Source organism: Mesocricetus auratus, unplaced genomic scaffold, assembly GCF_017639785.1.
Source record: "Mesocricetus auratus isolate SY011 unplaced genomic scaffold, BCM_Maur_2.0 Super-Scaffold_100041, whole genome shotgun sequence".
Lineage (NCBI taxonomy): Eukaryota > Metazoa > Chordata > Mammalia > Rodentia > Cricetidae > Mesocricetus > Mesocricetus auratus.
In genome coordinates this window covers 9,732,882-9,752,622 of record NW_024429218.1, presented here as the reverse complement: position 1 = coordinate 9,752,622, position 19,741 = coordinate 9,732,882, and the positions used below count along the sequence as shown (strand labels likewise).

Here is a 19,741-nt window from a genome sequence, read left to right as displayed (position 1 = left end):
CTCTCCTGCTGAGCTATTAGTGGCTAATCTTTTTATTAGACCAATCAGGTGCCTTAGGCAGGCAAGGTGAAACAGCAACACATCTTTACATAATTAAACAACACAGCATAAACAAGAGTAACACATCCTTACATAGTTAAATATTCTACAACAACAACTTGCATTGTCTTCTAGTCTTCACATTCATGCCTACATATGTATACACACCCTCATACACATGTACCTGCACACATATGAAAATTCACATACATATGCATATGTACACATACAAGAATAGTCTTTGAACTAACTACACAGACTATGATTCTAATATTGTCTATCAACTCCCACATTGTCTATTTCATGTGGAAGGAAAATTAGACTGACAATTTTTTTTGTCTACTGTAGCAAACAGCAGGAACAGAACCATTAGCAATGCTAAATTACTCTCTGGGTCTTACAGGTACTAACTACAAGAATGTTTAACCATGACGCCAGCATGGTGACCCTTAAATGGTGCCAGTACAGAGCGCAGAATGTGAGAATGAATGTTGAGTTTTAATAACTGGTTATATCTGGGAATGAGAACTCTGCCCCTCCTTATATCCTAAAATGATGGTTGACAAAGTGATGGCTGATGGACTTGTCAGTTCTGAAACCAAGTGCCTGAAAAGACCCTGAGAGATCCTGGGTTGGCAGATAAAAGTTAGACTGAATCAATGGGCAGCCAACCCAAGGCTCTGTTTGGGGCTGTGTGACAGGCGAGGTGTCCATCAAACACTGCAGCCAACACTGCTCCAGGTCATGTAATTACCACTTTAGCAGAAAGCTACACTCATTCACGTGTCCAGAAAATTCCCCTGCCTAGTTGTCTGTGTCTCCAATCTAAGGCAAATCAGAATTTATGGTCCAGAGTCCTGCTGGTCTACAGAGAGTGATCCATGTCAAGACATTAATGGCAGACACAGCAGGTCAACGCTCTCTTAATTCAATTCACCCTCATGGATAACTTACAAAACCATGTACGACAGGCTTTGCTATCTTATGGCTTCCCAAGTAAGTGAACCCACTTTTCTCTTGAAGTTTCTCTTACAAAAATTCATGAAATATGCATAAATTTAGAAGCCTTTGCCATATTTTCTACCAGTTACCAACTCTGCAGTTTAACATTAAAATCACAAGCTCGAAGATCAGCATGGTAGGAGCTTCTGATTTTAAAATTAGTAAGTTGGGTTTCAAACTCAAGTTGGAACAAATGGAAAACTTTTAAGAAAGAATAACTAATGGGCAATGGCTGTCACTTCCTTGGAGTCTTCTGTGAGGAAATTCTGGGCTGTCTCTACGGGTAATCTGTTATGATAAAGTGTGAGGAACCTTCGGCGGATTCCATAGCAGGTGAGGGTGACCCAGGCAGGGACAAACATACCAGGAAGACAGAGCTTAAGTGAGAAGTTTTATTAGAATTGGAAAGAGAGGAGGAGGAAAGAGAAAATAGATAAAGAGACACAGAGACACAGAGATAGAGGACAGAAGAGAAGAAGGAGACAGGAAGAGTCCTGTCTGCCCCAGGGGAACAGCAGGAAAGAGAGCATAAGTGGGCAGGGTCTTTCTTTTAAAGGGGTCCTTTGTACATGTTCGCAGACCACACAACCCTGGAACCCTGGCCTGACCAGTGTACTGCCTGAGTGCATTCTGCCAGGTGACAGGCAGGCCAGCATAATGGCTGAATCCTTACGCGATCAATACATATAAAAGATGAAGCCACTCTGGGTTTACTACAATGAGGTCATGCAGTTGTGACAGGCACTAGCTAACAGAAAAATGAAGGTGTACCTTTTAGGGGTATAAATTATGCCACCAGCAATTACAGCCTGCTGTTCCTTCACCTTGGTTCAGCAGGTAATTAACAAACAAGCGAGCTTTGTGGCGGGGCTCCACCCCACGAGTGTGTTCATAGAGGAGCTGCTTTGCGGGGTGGCCATGCCCCAGAAGCCAGCTGAAGAGCACTGGTGTCAGAATGCGTGGGAAAGGGGAGGCACCGGGAAGCTCCCACATCATTGAAACCTGGCCGGGAACCTGAAGGCTGCAAAGAGATCTAAGAGCCCTGAGGACTCCTGCCTCTACAGGATCCCTAAGGCCTCCAGGACCCAAGAAATGAAGATCTGAAGGAGAGTGAGGAGGGTCCCATCCTCATAAAGCCAAGGGTTATAAGGGCTCTCTGTGATCTTCAAAGTCCTTTGTGAGTGTGTGTGTGTGCATGTGTGCGTGTGTATACAATTCAGTTATATGGAAGTGCACATACATATACAAGTATGTGTGCATGCTTGGGAAAGCCACAGGACAACCTCGAGTGTTGTTACTCAGAGTCTGTCTACCAGGGTCCTCACTGGTCTTGAGCAGCCAAGAAGGAAGTATGCCTGCCTCTCTGCTCCCAGTACTGGCGTTACAAGTGTACACATCACAGCAGCGTTTTACGTGGATTCTGGGGGCCAATATCAGGCCCAATAAGCATTTTACCTATTGAGTCACCTCAGTCCTGCCGTTTGTCTTCAGGCTTCGTTGTCAGTTCTAACATTATTCTAGATTTTTTTCCGACTTTCCCAACCATCCATCAGCACAACACAGATGACATTTCCCCCCAGCTTCCTTTGGAGTACTGATATGCACTGGCAAGAAGTCCTTCCTGGGTTCAATCCTCAGTAGTCCATAGATAAAGACATACATGACACAGTAGAGGAGCAATCCCACCATGCACCATTAACCTTTCCTTCAAAACTGTCAAGGGCATCCAAGCAAGGTATCCTGGGAAACTTCCACATCAAGGCAAACCTAAGAGGCTATGACAAAATAATATGGTTTACTGGTGGCATCTCAAAACAGAAAAAACAATTAAAGCAAAACACTGGGAAGATTTAGGGAATTCTGAACAAGCTGTGCCGTCTTATTAGTCTGCCAGTACTGGTTCACTGACTTCAGGGAGGTGTACGGAGTGGGAGGTCTTGGAGCTACCCGTTCAGTTTTCCTATAAGCTCAAAGCCGTTCTAAAGTAGAGCCAATTAATGTAAAAAATATTAAAAGGGGAAAATAAAATAATAAAACACAACAGTAAGCTGGCACCCTTATTCTGTGAGTGCCAACACTAGCAGGCTGCCTGCTACTGTTGTAAGCATAGGGGCGTGGCAGAATTATCAGGAAGAGATTAAAAAAAATCTCACTCGCAGAAGCCGCTGGGCTGATGCGTGAAGGATCACGGGTAAGCAAGCTCTTATAAGTACCCTGCTCCCCACCACGTTCCGTCTCCCGGCTTCCTTTGCATGTTAGCTAGGTGGTCTGCGAATCTCTAGCCAGAGTGTGAGCAGACTCCATGAGAGCCACTTGTGGCAGAGGAGGCGTACTTTCCTCTCCTCCTTGTAAGCTGGCCTTCAAATCACGCGTTCCTGCTACAGGGCGTGTCACTCCAGATGGAGGCTTCCTGGTCCCAATAAGACTCCCGAGTGAGAGGAGCCATTGTACCACGGTAAGCCACCAACACTTCGGTGGTGAAGCGACCGAGGATCGCTGCCCTAAACTCACAAAGGGAGGTTGCGTTCACCAAGCACATTCCTTCTGAAGCTGCCTACTGTGCGGAAGTCGTTTTTTTTCTGCAAACGTGGGCATCGCAGATTCCCGGGACTTACCACAGGCGATGGTCCAGTAGACGAGAGAGTCTGGAGTCTGGTACAGGATTCTGTATGGTGCAACGCGGGCGCTGGAGTCCAGCACGACGTCAAGGGTACCCACCAGGAGGCCTGCGACAGAGAAGAGGGAGACAGGTCAGGATTCCCATGCCAGAACTCCTTCATCAGCTGGAGCTCCGCAATCCCGCTGGACCTCCTGATGGCCACGCCTCCTTTCTCGGGGCACCTGGACCAAGTGTTCATCGAAGAGGATATTGGCCCCTGTTACTTGTGATCTGGAGCTGAAACTGAAAGGCTTTACAACCACGTAAAGCTCGTGCCCCAGCAGAGCCCCTGGCATATGGTGCTTGTCACGGATCCTGCTAATAATAGGAAAGGCCATAAACACCCCACACTGGCGTCTTTCCTCTAACCATCTTTATGCCTGGTACACGCTATCCTTCCCTTTGGGCTTTGAAAGATACCTCTGACTGAGTAAGTGGACAGAGCCATGAGAACCGGGCCTAAGTATCGGGTATGATGTCAGGATGTTCCTCCTCCATTTTAATCTGCCAAACTTTTCCTTTGTATCGAAAAACTTAGCACAGCACAAGCTACCAGCTCTCTACTTCATTCATACAAGAGTGCCCAGGGCACCTGCAAAGGAAGGCGGAAAGTCACACAGACAGAAGGTCACTGGTCACTGTTTCACATGCAGTAGATCTTGGCCATCTGTGGCACCCTAGCTATCGCTAGAGGTCCTGGGGGCTGGCTTAGAACTCTGAAATGATCCACCAATAAGACCGAGGAGGGACAGATCATACACTGCTGGTTGCATAAAGCTAACTTCTGGGGTGTACATCCTCAATGATCTACTGACACAGTGTAGACAGACTTGTCTGTTTGGGCTGCTGGCACACACACACACACACACACACAGACACGCACGTGCATGCACACACCATGTGGAGACTCAGTATTAACCATGAAAGCTTGGCTTTAGCTTAGACTTGTTTAAGTCCAACTAGCTCTCATAACTTAAATAAACCAATATTTTCATATCTATGGTCTTTTGTGTGGCTCGTTACCTTTATCCTGTGTTGCTCGCCCTTCTTCCTCTCCGTTTAGCTGACGACTCTGACTTTCTTCTTCTCAGAGCTCTCTCTGTCCAGAAGTCCCTCCTGCCTAGCTATTGGCAATTTAGCATTTTTATTAAACCAACCACAGGGACACATCTTACAATCAAGTATCTCTCGACAACACAGAGTCAACCTGAACCTCAGGGAAACCTGCTCCCATGGACAAACGTGGCAGTAAGGGGTCTTAGCCATCTTCTGGCACAAGGTGACATGTCTTCAAGATGCTCTGAAGAAACTGGAAGGTGCCTGGAAGGGATCACTGTGCTGGTCACCTGGTTTGAGAACACTCAGTGCTGGGCAGCACATGCTTTTCTTGGTCAGGGTAGCACCTCTCAGAATTCCACGCCCACCTGCCATACTTGAATGAACAAATCTGAGACATTCCTGCTATCATTTGAGTGAGTGTCCTCCATGGAGCTACTAGAGGCTTGGGATACTCCCAGCCAGTCTATTTTCTGGGAATGGGTAATTAGTGAAGAGCAGAGGCTGTCGGGTTTGGATGGACGTCACCTGAGGTCTGCATGTAACAAGCTTGGCACTCAGGGTAGCGCCGTCGGAAGGTCCTGGAACCTTTAGATGATGGAACCTGGTAGGAGGTTCCTAGGCCACTGGGATCTTTACAGGACTGTGGCCCCCTTGTCCTTTCCCCCCTTTTTGCTCCCTAACTGTGAGGTAGCAGTTTTCTCTGTGGTGTGCTCTTGGAACTGTCTATCCAACTACAGAAAAAAAAAAAAAAAAGAAGCAGTGGGGTTGGTCTGATGGACAGGGGCTAAATAAGTCTTTTGTTTTATAAATTAAATTACCTCAGGTATTTCATTACAGTAATTCAAGTTGACTCAAGCAATCCCCACCATTTAAATGTCTTTGATTAGCCCAAAGTTACATAGGACCCAATATACAGTAGGGCTTGAAATCAGAGGGGGCAGTTAAGGTCTCAGAACAGGCAAATAACCTTAGGGCACATTCTTGAGTTGTTAATCTTCTATTGTGTGTGGAAAGGTGGCATTCCAAAAATGTCTCCAGATGCATTCCCCACTGGCCTGATGTCTACCTGCCATGTTGAGCAGTTGTGGGTATATATGTGGCAGAATTTTAAAACTGTTTCCTCAGTTATGGAAAGGAGGCAATTAAATCACTATCTAATTTCTGAGGACTGGGGGAGTAGGACATAGGTAGAGGCAACAGGTTGTTTAGAGCAAGCAAGAATCTTCCCAAGGTTCAATGGGAACCTGATTAGAACATTCCAAGATTCCTTTTGCTGCCTACTTTTTTCCTAAGATTTATTTATTTATTATGGATACAGTATTCTGCCTACATGTCTGTCTGCAGGCCAGAAGAGGGCACCATATCTCATTATAGATGGGTGTGAGCCGCCGTATGGTTGCTGGGAATTGAACTCAGGACTCTGGAAGAGAAGCCAAAGCTCTTAACCACTGAACCATCTCTCCAGGCCCTGCAGTCTACCTTTATGTATGGGTGTAGGCTTACTGGGAATGGCGTGCTTCAACAGCGAGCGGCCTCCTGTAAAGGTTCAAGCTTAGGACCGTCCACACTAAGCCTCCCATGAAGTTCTGTCAAGGCAGAGCTTATATGTTCGGCAGAAAACGCCACCCCTGATGTGATGCTTTCCCACAGTGTCATGGGGTTTGTTTCTGACCACACCAAGCAGCACCTTGGCACACACACACTTCTCCACAGACCACCTCACTCAGCCCTGGCAGCCCGAGTGCTGGAAGACTCTGCGGACCAGTCAGCTCATGTTGAAAAGCTTAGTGCCCGGCCTGAGTGGGTTCTAGCCAGTTCAGTGGAGGTGGGCAAGCCATTTACCTTCACGTGGCCCTGATTTCCTTAGTTGTAAAGTGACCACTGTAGCACTTGTCTTCCTGAACTAGAATTATTAATCAAGAAGTCTAAGTGAGGTAGACCACAGGGAAGTCCTATGCCCGTCCTTGGCCACTGTCCAAGGGCAAAGCATCGATTTAGACTCCTTGCAAAGCACACCGATCACCAGCTGACCCGAGCGTATCAGAGAACAACAGCAGCAACGATCACAATTTTAGAATTTCTAAAGTGGAAATCAGTTTTTCTGTGAACTAGACAAAACTCTTTAAAAATAAAAATAAAAGTAAAGTTCATGGACCCTGCAGAGTTTGGGTTAGGTTTCTATACAACATCACCGGCAAATGCATTCTTGTTTGCTCTATTGTGACCCACATTTTCTGATCTCCAGTTGTTTTCATTACCCACAGAGGGGAGAGTGTAGCTACAGGAGAGACGGACAGCGCGACTGGCTGGGAAAAGCGGTTTCCCTCCAGCGCTAGCCAGAAGTCCCGTACAGCGTCAGAAGACGCCCACAGGCTTGTAATTCTGTTGCTAACAGGGCTTTCTTCCTGAGTCCAAAGAAGAGATAATGCCTCCTGGAACTCACGCTCGTCTGTTCTCAGGCATGTAGACTTCAGACTGAAGTCAGAGGGCTGGGGGCTAGGATCAACCACTGCCTCTAATGCCCACTGAGCGTCCTCATAGATGGACACCCTCCCGTGGGCAGACCAAGAACAGTGCACACTAGCCGCCCTGGGTGGAGAGTGCTTCATTCCCCGGCTCCAAGTTCCTGCCTCCCATGCAAGCTGTCTCCCAGACTCAGTTTTCTCCATCCTTGTCGGGTCACTAAGTGTTTGTATTCTGTACCACAAAAAAAAAAAAAAAAAAAAAAAAGGCTCCTGGAAAAGCCCAATCGATCCATGTGCCTTGATCACTCCAACGGCACCAACTGAACTCCATCCCCAATGTCACAAGTTTAGTTCCAGTGTCAGGTGCCAGTCAGAGATACAGAGAACGGAACTGCTTAGCAGAGCCCCAGAGGGTTCTAGACTAGAACTGCAAGCTCATCTGCTGAGTCTGCCTTCACATCAGCCCTCCACTAAGAATTAGACAAAAACTAACAGATAGTTAACACAATAACATATGGATACAAATTCTTACCACAGGGTCCACGCTGAAATGGTTTATAGAAGCAGTGTAATATCGGGATATCCCATTGCATTAGAAATTCATGCCAGTTTTTTTCCGTATGAAAATTCAAAGCAGTAGGTATTCAAACAGAATATTGCAAACTGAGCTGTGCTGTTGGCCACTCAAGTCAATAAACACATACTTTCAAAGTCAATAAACACATACTTTCAAAGTCAATAAACACATACTTCTGGTGTTAACCAGAATCCCAGGCCTATTCATACCTGGTCACAGTGACCAGATTTTTAAAGACGTTTGTATTTATTATGTGTATGTGTCTGTGTGTGCCCGAGAGTGCAGGCGTCTACAGGCCAGAAGAAAGTGGTAGCTTTCCTGGAGTTGGGGTTACAGGGGGGTGTGAGCCACTGGATGTAGGTGCTGGGAACTGAACTCAGGGCCTCTGCAGGAGCAATGTGTGATGTTAACCACGGAGCCACCTCTCCAGCTCAAACACTGGTCAGGTTTTCACCCCGTTTGAAACAATGCTGTCTGCTCTTGTCTCAGCCCCTGGAATAATGGACTCCTCATTACTTAATGTATCTTGCAAACTACTCAGTTCTGCTCCCACAGCACTGGCTGCATTTATTTGAAAACATCTCTGCTTTGTACTCCTCTTACCCTCCACACAGGGAGTTCCCTGGCAGCCGGGAAAAGCTGATTCTGCAGGACCCACAGGTTCTGCACCTCGAAGGGAAGCCAGTAAGTCCCGAACGTGTGTTGGATAGAGAAATAAGTTAGGCATTTTTTTTTAAGTCTAGATGAGTTATTCTAGTGCTGTCCAAGCCTGATTGACACAAGCCAAGACTAAAAAATGGATGATCCAGTCTAGAGAAAAGAGCAGAAGATGCGGGGAGTGGGAAAAAGAAGAAGAAAGATGAAATTGAGAAGCGGGGAGCAGCACTCAGGATTTTCTTAGAAGGCTTCTTACAGAGCTCCGGAGTAGCTGTCACAACACTGCTCTGTCATCATCTCCGACACAAAGCACTGTTTGAACAGCTGCCCCAGTCAGCTATTTCTGGTGTTAAACAATCTTTAATCGCCTGAGATAACGAAACCAAATTATGGCCCTCAAAATAACTATTGTCTGATCTTCCTTCTACTTCAGCTCGGAGCATCTTACTAAGCAGAGATCTGTTTTCAAGGAGACTCAGAAAAACACTGGGAAAGTAATGCGCCTAAGCTTTGCCCTCGGTCGAGGGGACGAGAGGGTGGTCACCTTCTACATGGGGAGCACTGGATGGGACTCGCGCATGGCGGCTGCTCTGTAGTGCATAGAAGATACCCCCACGGGGTAGCGGGCAGGGGTGTTACCCCCACGGGGGAGCGGGCAGGGGTGTGCCAAGAGAGTGTGGGTGTCATAGGAGGGTGCTCATGACATCCGTCGGTCGATTTGTGAACCACCTCAGGCAACCTCACACAAAGCTGGGGGGATCCGATGCTCACCCAATACCGCATGCTTTCTTCCGAGATACGGCTGTGTCAGCGGGAAGGGGAGAGGGCTCATCCTTGGCTCATGTCCTGGCCATGCAGTTCCTTCAGGTGCCTACTTCCAGGCACAGAAAGAAAAACAGCACCTACCCCGGAGAGTGGCTGAAGGTGTGACAAACTGTTGTTTGATGAGATACGAGGAGCCATAAAAAAGTATTAAGAACTTGGAAACTTGACGGACCATTCCAGGTGCTTTCCACATTCTCTCTCATTGGCTGTGGTTTGTGTGGTCGAAGGAAGACCATGGAGCACACACCACAAGTTACTTCTGTGGTCCTACAGTGCTAGCTCTTTCCCTAGACTCATATATATATATAGACTCATATATATTTATATATATATAAAACTTTGGTTGGCCCATGTGTATGTACATGTGTTAACACATATGTGCTTTGTAATTTATACCATGATTTTAAAAAAAGCAGATCCCCTGGGGCTGGGGATATAGCTCAGTTGATAAGCATGCCTGTCACCCAGAGGCCCTGGATTCACTCCCCATAACTGCACAACCCAGGATGGTGTCACAATCTGAATCCCAGGCCTCGGGAGGTAGAGGCAGGACGATGGGAAGTTCAAGGTTGCCCTTGGTTCACAGCACCAACAGCATGGAAGGTAGATAATGCCAATAACTTACTTGTACAAAGTCTGTCAATATGCTAATAAACTTGATTTATTTACCTTAAACATGAAATATTTCACTATATATCCACGCTGTTACATTCAATTTCCTAGTAAAGGGCATTTGAATCCCCCCTTTAAAAACAATAATAACCATGCAATTACACTCTGGATAATAAATCCTTAGGCACATGAGCACATATCTTTAGAATAGATTTGTTGGGTACTAGGGTCATTGTATCCCTAAACCTTATTAGATATTACAGAACTACTCTCAAAGGTGCTGTGCAGTCCATTCAAGAAACTTATAGTATCTGAGTCCCCATGACACTTCCCAACCTTTAGTTCTATGGGACTTACTTATTTTCAGCCAACCCCAAAGGGAAAGACATTGGTATCTACACGTTGTGTGCTTCAGTTGGCGTTTATCTGGCTGTTCAGCAGCTAAGAAGGCCCGCTTGTTTCTTCACAGTGTGCAATCTGTCACTCCTCTTGTGCTGCTGTTTGTTGACGAGGACAGGTTGGTCATTCTGGGACTACTCACCTTTAGAGGCCGTGACTGGCAAGCCCAGGCAATTTCTATTCATGTCAGCAAACATTCATTGATCATTCTAACGCTAGGGAAGCAATGTGCTTAGGCTTGTTTCTTCAGGAATCTTCCACATAAATCCAGTATTTTGTTTGTTTTTCAAGACAGGGTTTCTCCATGACTTTGGAGGCTGTCCTGAAACTAGCTCTTGTAGACCAGGCTGGTCTCGAACTCACAATGATCCGCCTGCCTCTGCCTCCTGAGTGCTGGGAATAAAGGCGTGCGCCACCAACTCCCGGCTAAATTCAGCACTCTGGATTGGTGTATGCAGCCCCGAGAATCATTCTGTGTCTGTCTCCTTATCTGGAGCAGTGGAAGGGTTCTGGAGGTCACCAGCCTGCACCGTATTCTGGCTGCCATTCCCTAGATGTAAATGATCACTCCCAGGACATTGAAGCACTTACACAGCAGCATGACAGGGCACAGAAAGAAATCAGACCAAGATGGAAAGTCCATTCCTGACAGGTGTCTGGTGTGGTCAGTTTTACATGCCTGTCAGCACGGCTCCTGTGCTTGTGGGTTTGTTTTTATGTCTTCGAGGCGCTGGACAGTGTGTTGTGTGATCCGAAATTCCTATCTTTTATTTGTTTCCCCTTCCTGGTACACTTCCGTACCTCTCCATATCTATAAGGGTTGGTGCCCAGAGTAAAACAGCAGCCAAAGCCTTCAGACTTTAACTAGCTGGTTGACATGCTTGTCCTCAGCATCCAGACACCTGGCCCCAGGTGTAAACAGGGCAAGCTGAAGTGCTCAGCTGCCAGGGACACCTGGCTTGCCAGGTGATTGTCTACAGTCCCCTAACTTCGCATGCACCTGGGTCCATGGAGTCACCACGAACGACATGAAGGCACCATCGATCCTGGTGGCCAGCAACGCTGAGCACCATGGAAAAGGAACACTGGCAATGGCTGTCCTCTGTGTAGAGGCGATAGATTCAGAGGAAGGATTGTCACAGGGATGGCTGAGGTAAGACGTGGGGGCACTGTGTGTTTTTTCTGTTTTGTAGCCTACGAGAATACTAGTTATTCTCGTTTCGCTATTACTTACCATAAAGAAAAGAGTTAAGAGGTTATGGAAAAGTGTGAACCCGGCCTCAAGACTAGGATTCTACCTTCGGTGTACAAAAGTCTTAGGAGTGTTATTGTCATATATAATCACGTTCCTCCAGTATCTCCTGAGAAAAGCAACACGTCAGAGTATGAGAACCCTTTTCAACAGCTGCTTCCCATGACGTCACCTTAACTATGGCTCTGATGTGATGTTCTCAAGGAAAGGAGGTGCTTGTACCACACATGCACACAGGAATCAATCTGTTCTTGGTGGAAAGAGTGCTCAGAAGGTTGGTGGCATTATAAATACACTACTCACTCTGTTAGCTATACCAGTACTCCCCAAACTCAGTCTCTCTCTCTCTCTCTCTCTCTCTCTCTCTCTCTCTCTCTCTCTCTCTCTCTCTCTCTCTCTCTCTCTCTGTGTGTGTGTGTGTGTGTGTGTGTGACTTTTAGTTTCTCTGGTGATCTAGATGAAAATGGCCCCATAGGTAGTGAGCCCCAGTTGACTGAACTCTTTGGGAAGGATTAGGAGGTGTAGCCTTGTCGGAAGAGGTATATCACCGGGGGGCGGGGCTTTGAGGTTTCAGAAGCCTACGCCATTCCCAGATAGCTCTCTCTGCATTGTGGCTGTGTCTTAAGATGTGAGAGCCACTGCTCCAGGACCATGCCTGCCTGCCTGCCTGTTGCCGCGTTCCCTGCTATGATGGTCACTAACTCAGTTCCTGAATTGTAAGCCCTAAGTAAACTCTTTCTTCTATAGGGTCTTGGCCATGGTGTTTTGTTGCAGCAATGGAAAAGTAACCAAGACAGTTTGCAACCTACTGTAGACATTTGCAAAATGCAACATAAAAAATCACATTAAAAACAAGTAACCATGCTTTATTATTAAATTCAACAGGTAAATTGCTCTAAATTTCTAGATGCTTAATCTCAAGTTTCTATTCATAACTGGAAGCAGAACAGTAAGGAACAGTTCAAAGTCCCGTCTTTGAAACTACCCTAGCCAAATGTGGTGATGTATACCTGCATCCTGCAGTCAGAGGACCCTGCAAGAGGATGCTCAGCTTGAGGTAAGCCTGGACCACATAGTGAGATAATAACATTAAGCAAAACAGGTAGCACTAAATGAAAGGCGGGGGGAGCTCTAGGGCATGCATTTCCTCCGGAGTTTGCTTAACAGAACCGTATGTACAGATTTTAGAAATTGTCTTCTGTTCTGTAACAGCTTTCAGCTTGGGAAAGTACACTGTTCTCGCAATGCAAATGAAAGTAAACCAACATAATTTCTCAGTTGAAAACAAGAATACATGAATGGAGGAGAAAGGAGGTTTCCCCCCCACTGGGCATTGGTTCCCACAGGGCACCGTCTTCAAAGTGGTGAGAACCTGATCTAGTGTATCTGGTAATCCCTAGGGACCCTTACCTCATCTCGAAAAGAGGGAAGCTGGCTTAAAGAGGCAGAAGACGGAGTCCAGGCAGGTGGAGAGCCTGTTCTGTGTGGCTGCGTCTCTGGGTCTGTGGCATGTGTGCTTTTGGGAGAACACAGCAAGTGAACACTCGGTAGGAGAGAAGGCAGCCGGAGCTGTTCTGTTTCCTATCTCAGAAGAGAAAGCACAGGCTGGCTTCTGACTAAACAAACAGAGCAGGAGGCTGCCATCTGAGAGCACTTTATCTGCGGAGCCTCTGGGAGACAGCCAATTAGTGTGTGCTGCTCCAGGCTCCCAGAACCTTGAAGGCCAAGTCTTCCAAGAGCTGTTCCAGTTTGCCCAGAAGGACATCCTTTTAAAGTCATCACGCTTGCCTCGCTCTCTTGCATAAAGGGAGAGCAGACTTTTTGCCTTCCCTTTGGGGCAGTGGCTTAAAGGGATCACTGATCTACCTCTCGGTGCAAAACCTTACTTAACATCCCACCCAGGATGAGTGAGGCCTGCCTAACCCTCATCCCGAATGCAGCTGAGGATAGCTAAGGGAGTGAGTCAACATAAAATCGTAAGCTTCCTTAAGAGACACTCTCTGACTTTTCCTTTCTCTTGGCTGTAGCACACCTGTGCTCTTCATGAACTTCACAGATGACAGTGTCGTCACATTGTCAAATGATTGGACGTGCCCGAGTGCTGCATCATTTGTAGGGCCCAGCCTATAGACAGACGTATGGGTGCCGCAGCCAGAGCCATGATGGCTCAGTCAATACGGTCTCTGGTGCTAGCACGTGGGCCTGAGTCCAGTCTGAAGCACCTGTGTACAAGGGCAGCGAGTGCCCGGGATGCCAGAAACTGGGGAAGCAGAGACGGAAAATCCCGAGGGCTTGCTGGCCGGCCAGTCTAGCCAAAGCGGCCGGTTCCAGATTCAGAAAGAGACCTCGTCTCAAAAGCTAGAGGGAGGAAAGTGCTGGACGTCAACCCCTGGCAACACACACATACACACACACACACACACACACACACACACTCACACACACACACACACACTCACACACCCGTGCTGCAGGGAGAATATGGATGTCTTTTGTTAAAAAAACATTTTTCAAGATGGCACCATTAGGACATTGAAATAACGACAGGTGCCTCTGCCTGGCAGTTCACCCCGGAAGCAGCCCTGGCCCCAGTGGGTGCTCCCAGGCCGCACACTAGCTTGCTGTCCTGTGCCTTTCATATGTGATCAAGTCTGCTCCAACACAGACCAATGGGATGATGACACTGAAGTCAGATAAAAGGCAAGCTGGCAGCAGTGAGGGGGGCAGTGAGGGGGGCAGTGAGGGGGCAGTGAGGGGCAGTGAGGGGGCAGTGAGGGGGCAGTGGGGGGCATCAGTGAGCAGGGCAGCTGCCATTCATTAGACGTTCAGATGCTTGTACTTGCACAGCAGGAAGCTGCACTGATTCTCATCTTGTTTACAGGTTAGGTCTGAAAACCTGAACCGGAAGCTCTGAGACAGGGCAGAGGGAGAGAGCTCCTGGCGCTGAGGGGCCTGATGCTCCTCAGACCCCGACTCTCACACAGGTGACATTTACAGGAGCCACGGCTCCAAACTTTCTCCTATCTCAGCGGAGCTTTCGTCTCTGAACGCGTGACGGTGTCTATCAGCTAGAGAACCCAACGTCCACGATGAAATTATGACTGTCACTGTCATCCGTGTTTTGAGACAGTTTCTCTGTGTAGCCTTGGTTGTCCTAGAACTCAGAGATCTGCCTGCCTCTGCCTCTCGAGTGCTGGGACTAAAATGTGTGCACTATCGTGCCAGACATAATGAAATGCTACGAAGCAAAGTGGTCCTGAAGTAGAAATTACACTTCTGTGATAACCTAAAGAGTCTAAATAAACCGTGGTACATCTATATAACAACACTGACACTGTTAAAATTGTACCTACAAACAACTGTTTAATGGCGTGGTGAAATGCACCTACTATGCTATATGGAAAAAAGAAAAAAAGAACTCTTAAAACTAATTTTTTTTGCGTGTGTGGCGTAATTTGTCAAAAATATCACTTACGTTGAAAGGTACAAAGCACATATCAGTTAAAGATTACAAAAACAGATATAAATATTAACATTAGGAGGCAAGATAAAAATTTTAAAGTTTTCCTGAATCTGAATTTTTAAAAGATTTTTCAGGGGCAGAAGAGATGGCAGAGGACCCAGGTTCTGTCCCCAGCACCCACACTGGGCTGCTCAGGGCTGCCTGTGACTCACGCTCTAGGGAATCCGATTTCTTCTTCTGCCCTCCACAGGGAACCGCACTCACGTGTGTGCGCACGTGCACACACACACACACACACACACACACACCTAAACATTAAATAAATTGAAAAAATTCCCAAATGTTAACTCAGTACTTTTATAATGAGAAAACCGAATAATTAGACAAATTATTTCCAACCATATAGGTTAGTTACACTGTCACCCACAGAGAGATCGCACCCTCAAGAAAACAGGTGGCTGCTGTGTTTATAATGACTGTTACTGCCTGGTCAATAACCATCCATTGGCAATCTTTTCCCGAGGAAGCTGGAGATGTATTTCAGATGGCAGAGTTTTGCCTAGCATCCAGGGAGCCCTGAATCCAGTGCCAGCATCTCGTAAGCTGGGTACTAAGCGGTGTGTGCAGCACATTCCCGGAATCCTAGCAGGAGGGGATCAGAAGTTCAAGGCTATCCTCAGCTGCATGGTTTAGCCTACCCAAGACTCTTTGCAACATGAAAACAATGGCAAGTATTTGAATACCGACCACAAAGCACACTTGGGCGGAAAAGGAGCTGACCATGCATTCTAGAATTCTCTTCCCTTCCCCTGTTGCATGTGGATCAAAGTACATATCCATTTGCACAGCCTGTGCTGCTTCCCTGTCACGGGAGCTGGCGTTTCCTGTGCGTTCATCTAAACCTTGAAAGCTGTGGAAGTTGAGTGGGTCAAGTGAATGGCAGCATTCCCACCACTGGGCAATCTCTGGACTTCTGCACATAAGCAAAGAGAGTTCTGTGCTTACTTTAGCTTAGGAGACCTCTAGAAGGCCGCACGGTAAGCTGTGGATAGTGGCTGCCTTCACTGATGTGGAAGAAACAGGTCTTCCAGTTCTGTGTGTGTGTGCATGCACGTGCGCACACACGTGTGCATGCACATGTGTGTACATGTGCACATGTGTGTGTGCGCGTGTGCACATGTGTGTACACGTGCACGTTCATGTGTGCGTGTGCACTGTGTGCACGCGTGTGTGCGTGTGCATGTGCATGCATGCGTGTGTGTGTGCGCGTGTGCATGCCTGTGTATGTACATGTGCACATGTGTGTGCACGCGTGTGCACGTATATGTACACGTGCGCGTGCGTGTGCATGTGTGTGCACGTGTGTGTGCGTGTGCATTGCATGCATGCGTGTGTGTGTACATGTGCACGTGCGTGCATATGTGTGTGTGTGTGCATGCCCGTGCATTCAAATGTGGAGTCTAGAAGGTGGCTGTCGGGGTGTCTTCCTCCATCACTCTCCACCTTATGTTTTGAGACTGAGTCCATCACTGTGTTTGGAACCCATCATTCCCTCAACTGGGATGCCAAGCCCCAGACATCCTCCTGTCTCTGCCTCCCCAGCACTGAGGTTACAGACATACGATTATTTGCCCAGCTTTTCATGTGGTACTGGGGATCTGAACTCAGGTCCTCCCTTTGCCAACTGAGTAATAATCTCCTCATCCCAAGAACACCCTTTCTTGACGTTGGAGTGGTGTGTGGTTTTATTCACATGTGTGCGAATATTTGTTTGGGGTGTGCATGCACGTGTGTGTATGCATGTTCATGAAAGGCAGAGGGCAGCCTCAGGTATCACTCTCAAGGAATCATCCCCCTCTTTTGAGACAGGGTCTCTCCCTGGCCTGGGGTTCTTCAGTAAGACAAGGTTGGCTGTTCTGTGAGGCCCAGGGCCCTGCTGTCTCCTCCCAGAGCTGGTACCACATGTGTACACACCCGGCACTTCTCTGTGAGGGTTAACTCGGCCCTCATGTTTATGTGTGAGGCAAGTGCATTACACAGTAAGGCATCTCTTCCGCTGTATTTTAGATATTGTTACACTGTTAGAATTGTCATAAACGTTCTTACTCATGATTATAAAATGTGTACATTTTAACAATGTAATAGAGAAATAATCTAGACTACCAAAACACTGTAGTGAAGAACCCACTGTAGGAGTTTATCAATAATTACACTGAAATCAGCTCCTGTTATTTTCTATGTGGGCCACTGGCTACCCTAAGAACTAGCATCCCCTAGAGTAATGTATGGGGCCGGACCTGGGGAGGCAGTGTGTCATATTGTACAGAACACGCTGCCGCAACCTGCCTTAGACCAGGACACAGCTGGGACAAGCAGAGGACTAGTCTGTAGCCTAGAGCGAAGAGATACGGCACCCGTCACACACCCCTCAGTGCTGCGAGCTGAGAAACCAGGAGAAAAGAGCCACACAGCTGTAGGAAGAGGGTGTGGAAAGGACTTCATGAAAGCAGCATGCACCATGCAAGGCGGTCCACGCGCCTGCAGATACTGAAGACAAAAGGCAGTGCCAAGGAAGCCAGCCATCAGCAGGAAGGGAGCAGAAGTGAGGAGAGATGCCAGCCACCAGGGGATCATGTGGCAACCTGGAGAACCAGAGAGCAACCATAGCCACTTCTGTCAGCTGCCTCCCTTGGTCGCTTTGGTGTTCCGGTCTGGCTTCCAGTCCAGGTATCCTAGCAACCAAACCCAGGTAATTGGATTCAACCTAACTTGAATGGGTCTCTGTTTAGAGCTACTCAGAGCACAAATAAACCCCAAGTGACCCCTGTGGTTCCATGGGCCTTTGAGTACATGCCCCTTTTACACTACCGCGAGCCGAGTGTTGCTCGAGGTGCCCAGCATTAACCACAACTTAATAATATGCTTTCCAGCGCTGCATCTGAATATTTGAGAACAAAGTACAGCTGCAGAAGTGTGATTAAATTAACCGTGCTATTTGCCGGAGAGGGAACACAGCACCTTGCCTTCATGATGAGGAGTCTTGTATGACCTCAGCACGCCGCACCTGTGTTCCCTCCTAGGAAAAGTTCCAGCTCTGGGTAACCTCAAGTGAGGGATGCTTCACAGGGAAACCTCAGTTTGTGACAGTTAAGTGAGAAAGCAATCTCTGATGTAGCATGAAAAATAAAAGACCCAGAGACTGCTATTGGGGTGCAAGCTTCAAGCTAAAGATCAGAAAAGCAAAGCAGCCAGCCACTAGCTTTTACCTCTAGCTCAGGCTGAAAGGCGATCCTAGTTCCACCAAACCTTAGACTGAAATCCCAGACTGCTATGCTCGCCTCAAAGTGGCTAGAGACTTCAATGCCTTCCTATCTTCAGTATGGATGGAGAATGAATACCAGCTCTGAGACCCTGTTCTTGTTTTAAATACCTCACAAGGCCTGAGATTAAAGGTGTGTGATCCCAAGTGCTGAGATCATCTCTGTGTGAGCTGTTTCTCTTTAGGACTGGATATATTTTGTGTTACCTCAGTGTGGCCTTGAACTAACAGAGAGCTGTCTACCTCTGCCTCCCAAGTGGTGGGATTAAAGGTGTGTACCACCACTGCCTGATCACTATAGCTTGAGGCTGGCTTTGCTTTCTGAATCCTCAGGCAAGCTTTAATAAACCATAAATAATGTATCACCACACTCTGAGGTCCACATAGAGTTTCAACACAGAAAGCAGAGCTGGAGAAAGATCATGGTACCAACAAATGGGTGCAAACCACGTGAGAAAACCTGCAGAGATGGCAACAGCCTCCACCCCTGTCTTTAAGAGTAGCATCACTGCTCTTCAGTATCCTGTACATGTAGTTGGTTCATTATGGAACACAGCAGACCCAAGTGAGGTTTCCTAAGAAGCTGTCCAGGCTTGGACTAGAAGTAGCATGCACGTTTTTCTGAAATATACCCACAGTTTCTAGACCTCAGGGTCACCAGTAACAGTGAAAGGGACATGCTAGGGTGGAGAAGCATTTCTTTTCAAAATCACTTCCAAGGAAGTGTCACCTGCCTGCTGCCTGCTGTAAACCTGCCACACTGACATAGCGCAATTTATCAGCAACGGTTGTGAAAGCTGCAACTGTCACCCATCGTATGTATCTCCAGCTGGGGAATGGTGAGCAAAAATTAAAGGTGGGGGGAAATTATTCTTCGTGTTATTATTATTTTATTTATGAATGAGGAATTTTGGAGTAACGAGGAGTTTAAAATGTGATAAAACACATTTGTTACATTGTTTTCAAACTTCAGAATACACCTTCAACACTAAGCTTATTGATCTCACGGAGAAAACAGTATGCAAAAACCCACACATACGGTCTAGAGTGTCCTAAGGACTCCGAAGTTGCCAGTGCCCATGGCACAAGGTTGCTATCTCACCTATGATCAGGGCACAAGGTTGCTATCATCTAACCTATGAACGTCCTCCCACATGGTGCTTTAAAACATCAGAAGCAGCTGTTCTATGACATTGTTTAGGCAATGCTTCTAAGAGGAAATATGTGACACGTTCAATACAGATCTTCTCCTCAACAGTTTCCATGTGACGTCCTATGGTTGGTTGCAGCCCACGGATGGTGAGGGCTCACTGTACTATAAGTACCCTTTGCTCTTTTACGGGATTTTCACATACACCAAAGTCTAAGGAAGGATGAACTTTAAACGCTTGGTCTCAGTCTATTCCGGGGTTT

The 19,741-nt window shown here is 47.1% G+C and overlaps 1 protein-coding gene across 3 annotated transcripts in view; it reads right to left on the bottom strand.

The window, feature by feature from the left end:
- Tbc1d9 (TBC1 domain family member 9) overlaps nucleotides 1–19,741 on the bottom strand; it is a 105,105-nt gene that overhangs the window by 57,377 nt on the left and 27,987 nt on the right. For all 3 annotated transcript variants that reach the window (XM_040734857.1, XM_040734856.1, XM_040734855.1), the window contains exon 2: nucleotides 3,657–3,767. In XM_040734857.1, coding sequence (XP_040590791.1) covers nucleotides 3,657–3,767 — 111 coding nt within the window. The remainder of the gene's footprint in view (nucleotides 1–3,656; nucleotides 3,768–19,741) is intronic.